At 43.9% G+C, this 16,514-nt stretch overlaps 1 protein-coding gene across 2 annotated transcripts in view; it reads right to left on the bottom strand.

Moving 5' to 3' along the window:
- The window catches only part of si:dkey-246i14.3 (ephrin A4), a 32,085-nt gene that overhangs the window by 5,738 nt on the left and 9,833 nt on the right, over nt 1-16,514 (bottom strand). For both annotated transcript variants that reach the window (XM_041043465.1, XM_041043466.1), the window contains exons 2-3: nt 5,502-5,800; nt 2,272-2,340 (exon numbers count right to left, since the gene is read on the bottom strand). In XM_041043465.1, the coding sequence (XP_040899399.1) occupies nt 2,272-2,340; nt 5,502-5,800 (368 nt within the window). The remainder of the gene's footprint in view (nt 1-2,271; nt 2,341-5,501; nt 5,801-16,514) is intronic.

Below are 16,514 nucleotides of genomic sequence, written 5' to 3'. Positions count from 1 at the left end.
ACACACACACACACACACACACACACACACACACACACACACACACACACACACACACACACACACACACACACACACACACACACACACACACACACACTCTCTCTCTCTCTCTCTCTCAGACTACACAAGCATGGTGCGTCCTGCTGCCATGCTACCTGTCAGATAAAAGGGAGCCTGAGCAGGAAGGAACCAGAGAGTATGTAAGGTGTTACCACAGGGAACAAGACAACAACAGCTGTGGTAAACCGCCACTAATGGACAGTCAAAGAGAGATAGAGAGAAAGAGACAGAGAGACCCTCCAACTCTCCTTCATCTCCACTCTCATCCATCTAATGCGCTCTCTCCTCTCTCCGGCCTCATGTATTCTCATCCCAACGCACTCGCTGCACAGCATGTGCATGACAGAGATGGAGCAGAGAAACAGGGAGAGGGGAGCCAGTGAATACCTGTAAAACAGATATGGAGATACAACAGAGAGATAGAGAAGACACGGGGAAGATGGAGGAGGTGGGGGGAGGAGTCAAGGGGGAGGGAGGAGGAAGTGTAAGAGACTGCCATGGATGGTGCCTAGATTAGTTTTGCTCCAGTAGCGAAAGATCATAAAAAATGAGGAAAGGAGGAGAGAGCCGAGGAGACAGAGAGAAGGGGAGGATTAGTGCCACTTCAGGAATGACAGAAGAGTAGAAAGAAAGAGCGGGAGGCTGGAGTGGAGGGAGGGTGGGGGTTGGGGGGGAGGTGAAGACAAGGAGAGAGAGATCCTGAAATTTAGTTAGGATTAGTTTTGGTTAAGGGACAGGATGAGAGGGAGAGAAGAGAGACAAAAATGAGAAAAGGAAACAGTAGATTGAAGTATGTGCATCTCTGTGGGTGAAAGTCTTTTTAATGTGTTTTCACAGTTAAGTAGTGTGTGTGTGTGTGTGTGTGTGTGTGTGTGTGTGTGTGTGTGTGTGTGTGTGTGTGTGTGTGTGTGTGTGTGTGTGTCTCCCAGCATGCATAATCCAGGTGATTTCAAATATTCTGATTATTTCTGACTCAGATAGTCTGATCTGGGAAAACTGTCAGAAGGTCAAGACCACATTAGCATTTTCCCACTGAACAACTATCTGTGGTATTTCTAATTAATGACAGCAGGATAATTAACATATAAAAAAAGTCATCAGCCTTCACTCTGGTAATAACGCAGCAAATTAGTCCCCGCCTTGCGCAGGAAGAGTGATGGCATTTAAGAATTCATTTGAGACGGATGGGACTCTTTTCATTCCGGTTTTTAATGTTACTTTTCCCTTTACACCAAACTGACGCAAATTTAATCAAGGGTGGCAGGATTGGGAGGCATTTGGAAAACGACATGTAGGAATTTAGTGAATACTTCTGGTATGCATATGCAGAGACACACAACCTTGCTACCAATACCCCTGGAAAAAAGTGTGTGCTAGTTCAGGCTGGGGCAGCGCGACAAGCCCCCCGCAGATAGCACTGGGATGGGAACTGGGACAGACGTCTCAGACGCACACACACACACATAAGCATGCACACACACACACACGTACAAATTAAACCGCCAGAGAACACACGCAAGGACCCATAGACCCATGCAGTAGTGCACAAAAACACAGAGTGCTCAGACACAAGACTGGTCATACACGTAGAAATGCTCTCACACACACACATACACACACACACACACACACACACACACACACACACACACACACACCAACAACTTTACAGGGATTCCCACAGTGACTGGGCAACATTCCCAACCGGAATGGGCAGCTCACTGGACTGGAAGACTAACGTTACTCCAGGCGGGCTCTGGATTAGATCAACTCTGGGAATTTCACACTGAGACAGAGAGATGGAGAGTGGAAGAATGAGGGAGACAAGGAGGTAAAAAAAAAAAAAAAGAAAGAGAGAATGGAGGGAGGGATGGGAAGAAAAAATAGATGTACTTCAGTGGGAAGTAATGCTTAAAACCCCCTCCATACAATTAGGTTTAAAAGCAAACATGGGCAGAAGAGTGGAGTTTATGTAGTTTTCAAAAAGGAGTCAGACTCATCTTAGAAGAAAAAAACTGAGAATTAGAGCATCAGAGTTAGAGAAAAAGAGAGAAGCAAACAGGAGGAATAGTAGTGGGATCAATAGCAGTCTAAACATCATACTATACAGCCCTGGTAGCAGAGATGTGAGAGGCAGAGTGAGGAGTCTCTTGGTGTACAAAGGAGAAGCATGAAAGGAGGAACAGATAAAAAGAGGAGTGTACTCACTGGGCTCACAGCACACGGTGACGCGCAACTTCATACATGGCAGAAGAGGGCCTTCATCTGTGGGTAGAGCTAGAAAGAACAAGGAGAGAAAGATGTAAATAAACAGCTTATTTATTAAACCCAACAAACAGCTACTACTCAAAATGCTAATGTGTCATATAAAAGAGAAATCTGCATTTGCTGAATGAAAACCTTCCATCAGATCTGCTCTTTGAGAACTCGCCGGCTACTTTTGAAGAACTCTTATGATGAGCAGAACAGCAGGGTTGTTTTCCTGTTTCTACCGTATCAATACCTCATGATATCTGTATAAAGAATTACACTGTCTCCCTGTGTAACAGAGACTACCACACATCACACTTATCTACACAACTAAATAAAAACAATAAAATAGAACAATTGAGAGTGTAGCCATAAAAGAAGGCAGCGGCTTCAATATCAATTCTGATCATGGCTCACATGGGAAAAGAAGCAAACATCAGCTATATTACCTGTCAGTTTAGCATTGCTTTTACAAAACAAATCTGTCTGGAAACTGCAGTTAAAGGACTTTATATTTGAATAATTCACAAACAGCTGCTAACTCAACAGGGACCCACCACACAAGCTGAGGATATGATAGCTAACAGTCTGTCTCAATTTTTATCCATAATTTCAACAGATATGCTACAGCACACATGAAAATGGAAAAAAAAGAAAAGACGTCATCACCACTTGGATGAGACTTCCAGTATATTGGACATATAGGGGAAAAAAAAAAAACAAAAAAATGCAAATGAATGAATCACCTGCATACAGAAAATGTAACCATGCACAGAAATGCAACTTGTACACAACACAACAAAAGTAAGTTTCATTCCACGGCAGAAAATTGTGATGAAAACGCCTGGATACTACCACTTTATTTCAATGATGCTTCAAAATGAGGCCATGATGGTATTATTTTAGTTTTAAAAAACTGAACTGAAGGTCCACTTGCTAACTCTTTACAGAGCTTTAGGTATTTTTAAGATTTTTTTGTTTCTTGTGTTTTAAGAGTTAAGACTAGTTTCAACTAAATCAAGAATCAACTTTCACGCTTAATGTTCCTTAGTTTTTTCACTGTGATTGCATTACTAGGTCTTTTACTTACTAGCCAGTTGAACTTGTCATCATAGGAAAAGCACAGGTGGTCCTAATAACACCAACAACTGCTCTTCTGTTCCAGTGTCACTCCCTTGTTCACATTATATACAGGATTTACCTACACAGAATTCAGACTCTTAACTTGGGAGTGACTTTGAACCCAGCTCTATTCTAATTTTAAAAGAGATATTGGCTATAGCCCAAGTATTAGCCTTGGACTAATTACTGGCATTTTCATTAGTTTTTTTGTGTCCCCTGGAAACTTTTATTGTGTTGTGTACACCTTGCTGAATTTCTGTATTCTCCGTGTTTTCCTAATTGGGCTGCATCATTGTGGATTGCATACGCATTGTCAAATTGGCAGATATTTCTCTTTTTTCGACTGTGTTTTATTTATTTGCAACATTTTTAAATACAACGTATATATATCGTCAAAGATGTTCTGTTAATTTGCTTGAGTTTTCTAAAGTTGTAGTTCTTTGTTCTGTGGTAGCTCTCTTGGCTATGGTACTATTCCCTCAATTTGTTCCATGTTCTGAGCAACTGGCTATCAGAGGATGTCAAGGTGTTTCCTGTTTGTGGGGATTCAGACATGGAGAACCATGGGCGTTGGTCAGCAGCCCGGGCAGTGGGTCACAGGCCCAGAGACAGCAGGTTGTCAGTGTCATAGTCTGTGGGAGCCGGAGAGAGGAGCTGAGCCCAGCTCAGACTGAGCCAACTAATGCCATTAGTGTTTCTAATACTATTGTACTGTTCTCCCAGGCTAATGCCATTATACTGTCTCCAGTGCTGCGGGCCCATTCAGCACACAAACCCCAGAGCCAGACATTTGGACCAACTTTACGCCTTATCTTTGATGTGGACAAAACACACACAATCGCTCTGAGCCCGATGTGGCCCGACCAGGGGGGAGAGACCCATTGTTGCTTTTCTGTGAACTGGCCTGAGCAACCACAATAGCCCAGTGTGTGTGCGTGTACATATATACATGTGTGTGTTAGCGTGTCTGTGGAACCTCTCTCTCAAGCCCTCACAATGCTCCATTGTCCTTCGGACCGCAACAGTAATTTATGTAAAGATTCTTTCTCTCCCTTCATTTCATCCATCCCTTTTCTCTGTCGCTTTTGTTGCTCTCCTTTTTCTTTCTCCAGTGTGGATTCCACTCATCTAGCCTCTCTCGTCCCTTTCTCCCCCTCTCCCCCCTCCCTTCCTGTACTGTCAGACTGTGTCCATCTTTTGCTCTTTCTCTCCCTCTGTCACTCCTCCACGCTTCTCTACCTCCATCTGCTTCTCTGCTTGCCTTTTCTTCCCCCCTCCTTCACTGTCGTCATGTATTGATCTCCATTTCTTCCTCCTACACTTTGTGGTCCCCCTGTCTCTTTGTTGTCAACCGTCCATACTTTGCATTCACTTGACTCTTTCATTCTCTGCCTTGTTTCATGTCCTCCTCCTCTTGGTTGGACTGACACCAGAAGTTGTAAAAACTGAGAAAATAAATGCCAACAGATTTTACAGCTACGAAGCCATCTTCTGTCTCCCTCCCTCCCCTTTCTCCCTCCAGTGGTTTGAAATAAATGAGTGAGGAGAGAGGAGCACAGGAGGGTGTACCGAAAAAAGAGGAAACCATCACTAAACTTGTGTTACAGCCTTACAGGTTTAAGAAAACATCGTACCAATGTCATTCGGTGTGAATTTATGGAAAACATTAATGCCGTATGCTGCTGTTTGCCAACACTCAGCGCCTCATAAAAAACACATTGGCTGGGATGCTTCATTCCTTAAAAGAGTAGGGCTGCCTGGTCACACACTTCCTCCAACACAGGTGTCTTTGCACAGACTGATGAACTGAGGCATCAAATATTTACACATCCTTTCACTTTTTGGGCTGTTTTACTTGGCTGTCAGTGTTCAGAGCCTTGAGCGAATATTCACTGTTTCACAAAAAAAAAAAAATCCTCATAAAAATGTAATGGTAATGCACTGTTATGATAATCAGTTATTAATTATTATTAATAATAATTCCCAGTGAAGCAGATTAGTATTTAACTCCTACACAGTTTTAGTTGTTTTAAAAGCACACACACACACACACTCCTTCTACTTACAGCTGTAATAGTAGTGGTGCCCCGGCAGAAACTCAAACCCCAGTGAGAAGGGTGTGAATCTTTGGATCTTCTCAGAGAAGCGAACTGGTCCATATGCAGCATAGGGGGAGTTACACTCCCATCTCTTGATAGCCCCCCTGGTCTCCACACAGCCCTGGAACGACGCCTCTCCCACCAGGTAGAGGGCCAACGTCTCCGGCTGCCCATGGCCCAAAGTTTCCTTGTTGGGGAAGTGGGGACAGTAGATGTCCAGGTAGTCGTTCAGATTCACCTGGATGGAGAGATCTCCTGCTGTTAACCTGGAAGATGGAATGACAATGGCATTAATATTTAATGTAACGATTACATCCGGTTACACATGAGTGAAAGGATAAGAGAGGTCGTGATTAAACATGGACAGACAGAAAAAGAAAGAAGACAGATGACAGGTATTCCATAAATCCTTTGTGCCTGGAGGAATGTGGATAGTTCCAGGAGATGGATAGTTCATCAATATTACACATAATTACACAGGGAGATACAACAAACTTGTGCGGGTCTAAAAGAATGTTTTGGGATTTGATATATCACAGTAATACAACTCTATTTTATTTCCAGACCAGCAAGGAATCAGTGATGAGCGACCAATGGAGAGAACAACAAATCCTCATATGCTAATTAAGACCACAGAGGGGAGTTCAGTGTGAAATAAACTTGACTCACTCTGCTTTTCACTCTCCCACTACACAGACATACACAGGCGTGTACAGACTTAGGCGGATGTGCATGTACATGCACAACCACGTCTTCAGTCAAGGTTGACTGGCTTTAGGCATAACAACAACTCTGGACAAGACAGCATCATTACAACAGAAGAGATGCATAATGTATGCTCCTTTTGACTGCAGATTCTGATTTCCTGTCAGCTACAGTATAAAGAGTTACCCATGTACAAACTAATATGGAGAAAGAGCATGAGAGAAAGATTGAGGGAGCTAGAGAAAGATTGAGACGGGTGCATGTAGGACAAAGTAAGAGAGGTAAATTTAACATGATAAAATCGTAAGACTAAGATCATAACAGCATGACAAGATGAAGCAGGAGACCAGAAATGAGGAGAGAAATTTGTGACAAATTGAGTGACATGAGACGGGGCCCAGAGAAAGACAGAAGGAGGCAGATGAGAGTTATTGAAACAGGTTGAAAAAGAAAGGTGGAACAAAAAAAGAATAAAGAAGCTAAAGGAGGAGAAAAGTTGGATGAACAGGTGGGGAAAAAAGTGGAGTAGAAAGAAAAGAAAGTAAAGTGTTTTAATTAGTGACCCCAGAGAGTCTGAGTGCAGACACACAGAGAGGAGAACAACGGAGTGGAAGAAGAGAGGAGACGGACTTTAATTGGTCTCCTCTTCGCATGGAGCACAGGAGAAAACAATGAGGAGCAGAATGTGGCTCGGGCAGAAGGTTCAGGTCTGTCAGTGGGAGTCTTTATAGAGGGGTGACAGAGCGGAGGAGAGAGGAAGGCAGTGCTGGGAGTCAGTGAAGGGGAACATGGGAGGGAAAAAGAGCGTGGAATGGGGAGGGGGGTGGCAGTGGTGGTGGTGGACGGCGGAGTAGTCTCAAGTTAAGTAGGCGGACAGCGAAGAGACCAAAAGAATAAATGAGAGGAAGAATAGATGTGGAAAAGGAGGAGGAGGGGACAGAACTGATGAAACCCAAAATGAAACAGATAGACGTGACAGGAAGCAGGAGAATGAGATGGTCCAACAAATCTGCAGAGGGTATCAAAGATGGATGGAGCAGTGAGAGGAGAAATGACAAGAGACTGTCGGAGATAAGGGGGCCATATGGCATGACTAAAAAAAACTGAAACAGAAATCTATGTTCTCTGTTAACTTTGAACCTGAATGTAGGTGAGATGGTGTGTATGTCTGAGAGAGATAATGGAGCAGAAAAGCAGAAGAGTGTGTGTGTCTGTGCGTAAAGGGGATGCAGGTGAGACCCGTGAGGCAGGTCTCTCCAAAGCTGCTTCCTGCTCAATAGCTAGCGCGCAGAATTGGCGATCTATCAACAGGACAGGACACAATCGATCAGGATCCCTCGCTCGTGACACACACACACACACACTCCCCTGATCAATATCACTTCTGCGAATGTGTGTGTGTGCCCTCGTCCAATAGCTCTATTACCTGCGTGCACTAATTACAGCCGAACAAAGTCACTCGATTGTTTGGTTAAGAGAACACAAAAGCACATAAGCTAGTGTGTGAACACGCGCACACACAAATACACACACAGCAGCCCATTTACTCTTCGTACTACCTGTGGTGCTTTCTGAGGCTTCTCTGAGGCAGAGAAATGTTTACTTAGGTGCACCAGCTGTGGAAGTGTGTGTGCAAGCATGTATGTGCATGTGTATGTAATAATAGACGTGTGCTGTGTCAACATGCTGCACCCCCTGCCATACATGTCATTCACCTCAAGCTTCTTCTGCTCCGCTCAGGTCCTGTTTCCACCACCCAACCCCCAATCTGCATTCCTCCTCACTCCCTTCCTCCTCCTTCATCTCCTCCCACTTCTTTCCCCACTTTGGGTGACACGCACTCATCCCCATCTATTTCCTCAGAGGCTGCATCTCCTCCATGCCCTCCCTCCTATTTCTGACTCCTCTCTATCCTACATTATCTCTCCAACCCCTTTTCCTCTCACAAGCCTACAACACAAGCCTGCGCTATATGCACGCCAGCAATTACAGAGACAGTGTGCTCTACTGATGTCAAACTGTCAGCCCTCTTTCTCCTCTCTTCCCTTCCTTCCTCCCTTTCCTTCTATCTGGCCCTGGTAGGCTTGGGTACGCCCTAATTACACTCAGCATCCTCCCCTCCTGCCAGCCACCATGCAGCAGAGTGGTGACAGCACAGGGGCACCATGGGAGCATAGAGGAGCTGTGGGTGTCAAAGAACAGAGCTCTGGAGCAGCCTATCAGCAGGAGAATCCTCTGGAAGCAGAGGAGAGGATTGGTTTGGTCCAGTGCTGAAACGGGGAGAGAGGGCAAAGACACAGAACAGCACGCACGAGCGCGCGCACGCACACACACACACGCATTTAAGAACATGTGGGCGTGAGTGCACACACACAAACACATGTTCACACACATAGAAGGACATGAAAGTACTTAAGGAGAATAACACATACTCTATCCCTCATGCCAGAGGGTGATCAGTGACACCCTTCTGAGGACTGGTACAAGCTCTTGGTTGATAAAGAAAAATCTCGCCGAGGAGCCGAATCAAAAATAAACATGCTGGGTTCTTCAGTGGAAATCGTCAGGCCAGCATTTACCCATTTTATAATTACAGGAAATCACATTCAAATTTCAAAAAGTTAAACATAACCAATACCCTCCCAATGTGTGTCTATGTAAATGTACACACACACAGAAGCCTATACGTGTAAGTGTGTGTGTATGTGCGTGCAGTTATAATGAAATGCAGGGGGCTGACTGTGGCAGAGACCTTTGATCCTTTAATATGAGAGAATAATTAAAGGAGCAACAATCCCACAACAGGGCCTCAGGAATACAGAACAGATACTCGACCACGCACAGCAGCTGCATACTACGCATACTGAATACACTGGGGCCCTTAACGAAAGTACTGCACATAAACACGGGGGATAAAAATATTCTACTACAATGAAAATGCTAACAACATGCTTACGCTGTACTATGCATCCCAAATGAATTCAGAAAATGTATATGGTGGGCACAGTGGTTTTAATAAACACTTTCGTATCTTGTGATGGCACGCTAACCAGCCCACAGTAAAAGTCTGTTGGTTCCTTGTAGTGACGATAGGAGGCCGAACGGCTTGGTGGAGTCTCAGTTCTTCCGTGGTCGATCACAGTAGGGTGACTGCTAACTCTGGTCACTATGCTGACTGGGCACAGCATGCTGTGGTCATTCTGCCTTGGCTGGGCATAGCATGACACAGCTTCAGCCTCTATGGTTACTGCTGTAGTAACACTACTTGGTGACACATATTTAGTGCTCTCTAGGAGGATGACTTTGTGAAAAGGTATTGTTTATTTGAGGTTCCTTCGGTATTCCAGATGGGTGGGGTTTTACCGTACAATGACAGACGAGAATATGCCAGATGAGTCATTCATCTCAAGCAATTAAACAATGTCAACTTTAAAATACAGACATACTTTAGCATTCTGGGTGTCACTGCACTGTTTATTTAATCCAACAAGTGATTTTAATGAACCAGACACACCAGCATTCACATTTCAGACTGAACTCAGTTTAACTTCTGTAATCAATGGATTTGCTCGCCGAGGTGAAGTAAATCTGTGCAGAGCTCTTGCGAACAGTTCAACTTTGGTGGACTTTGAAACAAAAATTTGTTTCATGGACCAAATTAAATCTGTCTCAGTTAAGCTTTAAGGAGAGAGAGAACCAGAAAGTCATATTAGCTTTTAACTGTGAAATTTCCAACAACCCTGCTCTGCAAACCCTTCCATAAACTGCTTAGTTTAGAGTCTGTTATGAGCTAATGAAATGTGCTTCGTGAACAAACTGGTTTAACTCAGTCGCTAACTTATTGTCCGTAATCCCCGCCAGCCCGACCTGTTTCATGGAGAATGTCTGTTAATGATGTTTGCTGTGCCAGTTTCTGGTTAGGTCCAGGCACTAAATCACACAGAACTGTGTGCAAAAACATTTTTTGACACATACATGAACTAGAGAGGGACTGTAGAAAAACCACGGGCAAATAAGAAGAAAATTTGTCACAACTGAGCTCAGCTAAATATGAGCACATACTCATGGTTATAAAAAAATGAAAACTGATCTGAGCAGGTGAATAAAACCAGACTTGGGAAGCATTTTTTGGGAAAACAGAAGCGTACAGTGGGGAATAACTGAAAGAAAGTATGAGAGAAGTTGACAAAAAGACCCTGAAGACAGTGCAGGAGAAAAGAGGGAAAAAGGCAGATAACTAAAGAGAGGGAGCATTGTTTCCTCAAGCTCTCAGTGACCTCCTGCTCCACAGGCTATCCTAATCTTCAGAGGAAAACAGGAAAAGGAATCATAGAACTGTGGTGCTACATTCATGAGAACATCACAGAATGATACTGCAACTTTTCTAAGAATTTGCATGGCTCAGACCTTTTTGTTCACCACTTCCTTTCTTCTTACTTGATCGTGCTACACGTGGATATAAAAACGGAGCAGGATCAGGACAACCCCCTTCTACCCCCCTCTCCTATATTAGCTGTACCCCCCTCCACGCCCACACAAAGCCGTGCTGTGTCCAGAGCTCAAACACCAGTGTTGTGTCTAACCTGGTGCTTACTCCCCTCAACGCGCACAAACAAGGATTTCACCCCCCACCTCCGACCATCTGGGGCCCCCCACCACCCCGCACGCCCAGCTGGCCGAAAAATCCCCTTACCAACCCCCCTCCTACCTCACACCCTGAAGACTCTGCAGACCCCGCCTCTTCAGATCCTCGGTGTCATCAAACTGTGGCCAAAGAAGGTGATTAACCGATCCTCGCAGAGAGGAAAGAGGAACTTAAGGGGAACAAACTGTTCGTCTTATCTTCTCATTCCTGTCTCATGTGCCTATGTGAGTGTGTTTCCCTCAAGGTCAGCAGGAAGTGTACCTCTCCTTCACACCAGACCTTTTGCTTTCTTTTCTATGATTCACCAAATGTGGATGGTATGTGAACTTTCCTCCTACTCCCCCCCCTTCAATCTCTATCCACTGGTTTTTCTGTCCATGTAAATTCTGAGAATACAAGCTGCATTAATATGCATCAGGACCTGAGCGGCTTACCACCTCTGCTAAACAGTGCCATCAGACAACCCCAATGCGGCACACGTGCACGCATACACACATAGCAATGCATCATATATCAATTTGAATTCTGCGCATAAACGTTGCCCACTGTGGCCGAGGGTGTTTGTGTATGTGTATAACCTCGATGGAGTGATTGGTTGCACCTTTTCTTGCCCTGCAGGCTCCATTAAATGACCAGAAGGCACAGGGCATTCAGACCACTCAACTCCTCATTCAAACTGTGCGAATCAGCAGGCTGCCTGATGGACCCACACTCCCTATCAATTTACACACAGATAAAACACACAGATATACACACACACCTGCTGCTTCAGGACCTAAAGGACTCCCAGCCTCAGGTAAAGACAGACCCTATTTTCTGCCTGTTATGGCATAGGTCCTCCTCTATGTGTGTATATGTGTCCATTCTGTGGGACTCAGCAGCACAACAGGGTGTCTAGCTACAGCCATCAGAGCTGAGGAAAATTGCATGATTCGGGCCCAGAGGACCCATCAGTATGGAAACGAAGCCATCGGAACCATTTTGACATGGCTGCAGGTCTGCAGAAACCATCATACCCCTCTGTGGCAGAGCTCTGTTGTTCATAGGCACCACTCTTCATGTGTGGTCTGGTCTGATCCTAAAATAAGCTTTCCGAGTTACTTTTCTGGGAGGTATGAAATTACTGTCCACAATATAAATGGACAAGAGTGCAGTCTTGCAGTCTATGGCTCGTTTTTATTTTCGCTGTTTGACCAAAAACGCGGCTTGCTGAAATGTTGCCTCACTATGCCCACCAGCATGGCAGCGGCTGTAAGTGTTGCCTGACTTGACTCTCTCACCTGCTCTTCGTGGAGGTGGCCACACTTGTAAGAGGAGTGTGAGGGGAAAAAAGGGCACAAGAAGAAGAGTTTCAGCTCTCATGCAGAGAAGAATGACGGGGAAAGTGTGTGCGGAAAAAGAAATGTGCATGGGCGAGAACGCACTGCGCGCACGCCGAGGGGTGTGCAAGGGGGTAAATAAGGTCAGACGTGCCGTTGCCAGGACAACAACCAATCCGGAGCTGGGATTGGTGCCAAGCCAACACCCCACCCATCTATCCTTCGCTCCATCCGTCTTTTTTCCTGCATCCCTCAGTCGGACAGCCTAAACCTCAGAGTAATGAGTGCTCTCCATGTTTCTGCAGTCTAAATGGAGCTGCAGTGTAAATACAGGCCTGATTTGTACAGGTGCCAGGCTCCGATACATAAACCTGAATATAGCTACAGTACCTCACCGCTTACACACTGACAGGACGGAAGGAGCGGGAAGGAAGACAGTGACAGCTATGATGGGTGGACACAAAAAGCCATGATTCAAACTATTTATATAATCTATCAAAGTGTATTGCTACAAAGTGGCAGCAGGACTGATTCACTATGTCAACATCATTTGTCTCACGTTTATGTACTAATTTTACAGTTTGGACCCATCAGGTTTGCACACAGGGCCAGAGCAAATAAGCTAAACAGAAGGTGTAGAAGAATTAATGATAACTCTGGAGTAAATAACATAAGGCTGGTCGGATTGGGTTCATGCCAAAGAGGCAGGTGGTGTAAGGCCAAGGGGGAACTGGGCAATCTTTTTTCTATTGATTCTAAAAAAAATGATTTTAAAAAATCTAATAATAAAAACTGAGCCAAAAGTATTTGTCAGCTGGCTTCATACTGTAAATATCCAGCATATGACTGTTGGTATAAAGCTGAAAAAACAAAAAAAAAACAAAACTGTAGATGGACAGAGAAGTAAAAACTCTGATGACTGATTAATCATTTAAGTCTTCACAAAAATACCAAACCTTCTCTGGTTCCAGCATCTCGAGTCTGCAAAGATTTCCACCTTTCTGCTTCTTAATACCATTAAAAATCAAATATCTTTGGGTTTTGGGCTGATAAAACAAGCAGCACCTTGGGCTCCGGGAAACCTTCTCACTATTTTCTGACACTGTGTACACCATACAGCTAACACAGAAGCAGATTTATCAGTAACAAAAATGATCATTAGTTGCAACCCCATGCTGGTTGGTTTCAACTTGTCATCTCCGATTCTCTTTTCGTTGCAGCTTGTCTGAGTATTGTCATTAATTTTGAGCTTGCGTTTCCTCGTAAAATCACAAAAAACAAAACAAAAAACAAGAACAAAAAAATTTAAATTAATTGAATAGTTAATTTCATTTAAATAATTTTTTATGATGTTGGGCAAAGATGCCTTGACCACTTTGGAGCCATCAGCTGCTTTGAAAACTCAACTGGCATTCAACCAAATACAACCCATCTCCATAGCAGTGTCTGTAGCTATGACACATCAGTCATGAGGTGTGCTTTTAGATATTATAATAAACTATTTAAATAACAACACATTATGTTTTTATTTGTGACTTATTCAGAAAAGTTATTTTATGTTGTAATCCCTTCCTTACAGCGTTCTCTCGTCTTAGTATACAACTCTCCACTCTCATCTATTATATTAACTATACTTAACTACACTGATCTGTGTCCCAGGTCTGTCAGCAAGGCCCACCTGTGTAAGTGGGTTAAGGAGGACATGCGAGCAACACACCTTAAAAAAAAAAAAAAAACACACACACACGAATACACACATTTACTCAGATACACTCTTCACTATAGTGAAAAGGGCGCTCGCAAAGCAAATACATTCAACCAATAAATCAGACTTGGCTTTGAGAATCCATCATTTACTAAGTGGGTCACACTTCTGATGCTGTAGACACCCTCTCTTTCCCATTCTTCCACTCTGTTTTTGTCTCTCTCTCTCTTTCCATGACTTGAAGGTCGATGCTGGATAGGCAGCACAGACTATGCATCCCAGGTGTGCATTCCCTCTCACTTTCCCCCTGTGTCTGATTATTTGGTGGTTGTTAGCGGAGGAATGGCCAGTTGGAGGACTGGGGCTGTCTTTCATTCAGTCAGACACACATAGACACACACAGTTGAGACATGTCAAGGCAACCTACCCTAATACAACCAACAGGCCTGAATTATTTAAACATAGGGAAGGAGAGGAAAGGAGAAGATGGAGAGAAAAGGATTGTTGAGGCACAGGAGTTAAGGGGTAAATAGAGTAAAGCTGGCCCCTTTCAGTCCCTCTGACTCCTGGTGAACTTATTTAAAAACTTCTATACTTGGTTTCATTCCCATCTGCTTTCTTTTACCCCACCTTCAGCAGGGCTCATTTCCTTACCCTGTCAGCGTGCCTACTCCTTCTTGTCCCCTCTTCCCTCCGTTGCTTCTTCCACCACCATTTCACCCACATCACCTTCCCTCCCTTCCCTCCCTCCCTCGCCATCTTTCTCTCTGTTTATCTAAGCACTTTCACGGTCACTGCTTTGGAATCCCAGGAGTCTAAACTGCCCCCTTTGCCTCTCCCTCCCTCACAGCCGATCCATGCTTCTCTCTTCCTTTCCATCTTTCTCCGTCACAACGGTTAAGATTCATATCGCTCTGTGCGTCGGGGGTATGGAAGGTCCCCGTTATTCACCCTCAAGGCAGCCAGCTTTGTCCTGTTCTAGTCACGCACAGTTGCCCACCCGCCCCTCCCTCACACACATGAACACATATTCACACTGGAGGTAGGCCACTTGCTGAGGTCTAATACCAATCAAACCTAGACAGAAAATGATTGAAATGTTTAAACGAAATCCGTCCATTTGGCTTCAAGGCTACTGGAGGCTACTGAGTCTGTGATATTTATAAATTCAACACAGTATATTCAGCTCCAGTGCATTAGCCAAACTGTGTGAAATAAAATTCATGCTTTCGACATTTAAGTTGATATAACTGGATGGCATGGTCTGTGTTGGGGCCGGATGCCCCTGAATTTCTTAGAAAGGCCATTTAAGTTCCACAATACTGATGAAGGGTTTAGACACAATAGGAGGGAATGGGGAGGGGAGGGGGGGAGGTGGATTTAGGAGCAGAGAGGAAGGAAGTGGCGAGGGTCAAGAGGAGAGGTGCAGACTCCAGTCTCACATAGCGCTAACAACAGCCTGACACTGGACTGGGATTAACTGATTAATTTGGGATTAAAGATGACTCGCCTTTACTTTAAGTAATGAACCACAATGACCCAAAATTACAAGATTAACCTGCAGGAGGTATAGTATGTGTGAGTGTTACTTCTTAATAGCAACACACAGTCCACTAGCTCCACTGCAAAGTAAGCAAATACCACTAAACAGCCCCCACTTGTTTATCTATTCAGTATCTACCTTTGATGAAGAACAACACTGCTCAGAATAATCTTCTCTTCTCAAAGGAAATCTATCAGGGAACCTCCTAAAATGTTAAAAAAAAAAAAAAAGTAGTGAGTAAGGGATTTTCTGACTTTCATGACTAGGCATTTGTCACTGGGTGTATTTTAGGAGAACACACAGATTAATTCCACAATCATAAACACGGCACGTCTGCTCCAGTGTTTTGAGAAGCGCGCTGTGTACACGAACTCCATTTCCAGCTGAATGGGAGAGCAATGAGATTCATGAGTTCTCCTGCTACAAGGCCATAGCTATGGAGATTTGGGACAAGGCTATTTCCCCTCTCCCATTCAGCACAAAATACAACTACTACTCCTGATGCTCTCAGACTGTGAATTACAACCATCTGATCATTTCGGATGAATATAACAAAACGTGAGTTTGGACAGTGACAGAGAATAATTTACTTAAAAAGGAGAATTTACTTTAACAAAATGTCAAAAAACATAAAGGCTAAAACTTTAAGGAAGACTTAAATAGACTGAGAAAGACAAGTTTGATCTATGGAAAGGTAGGATTACAGTTTGTACAATATGTACAGTATTTAACTCCCCACTCTGCTCTAACATGTCAGCAGCATATCAATGTAATAGATGGCACAAGCTACCTTAGGATCTTAAAACAGCAATAACATATGCACCACACTGAGATAAAAAGTGGATCCATATAGCAGAGGGTGAATTGATCCCACTCATGTAGCTGCACAACTGCAGGTTGATCAAAGAACTAATTCTGGAGAAAAAAAAAAGTCTATCTTCCTCGATCTCATAAATAAAACATTTGATTGGAACAAAATGTTGAGAAAAGAGGATGAAGGGCAGAGAAAAGAACAAGGAGGCAGAGAGAAAAAATAGCAGTCAAGAGTACCAGGAGACAAAGA

Source organism: Toxotes jaculatrix, chromosome 8, assembly GCF_017976425.1.
Source record: "Toxotes jaculatrix isolate fToxJac2 chromosome 8, fToxJac2.pri, whole genome shotgun sequence".
Taxonomy (NCBI): Eukaryota; Metazoa; Chordata; class Actinopteri; family Toxotidae; genus Toxotes; species Toxotes jaculatrix.
The sequence above is the reverse complement of the archived record's forward strand: the minus strand, read 5'-3'. Positions and strand labels throughout refer to the sequence as shown.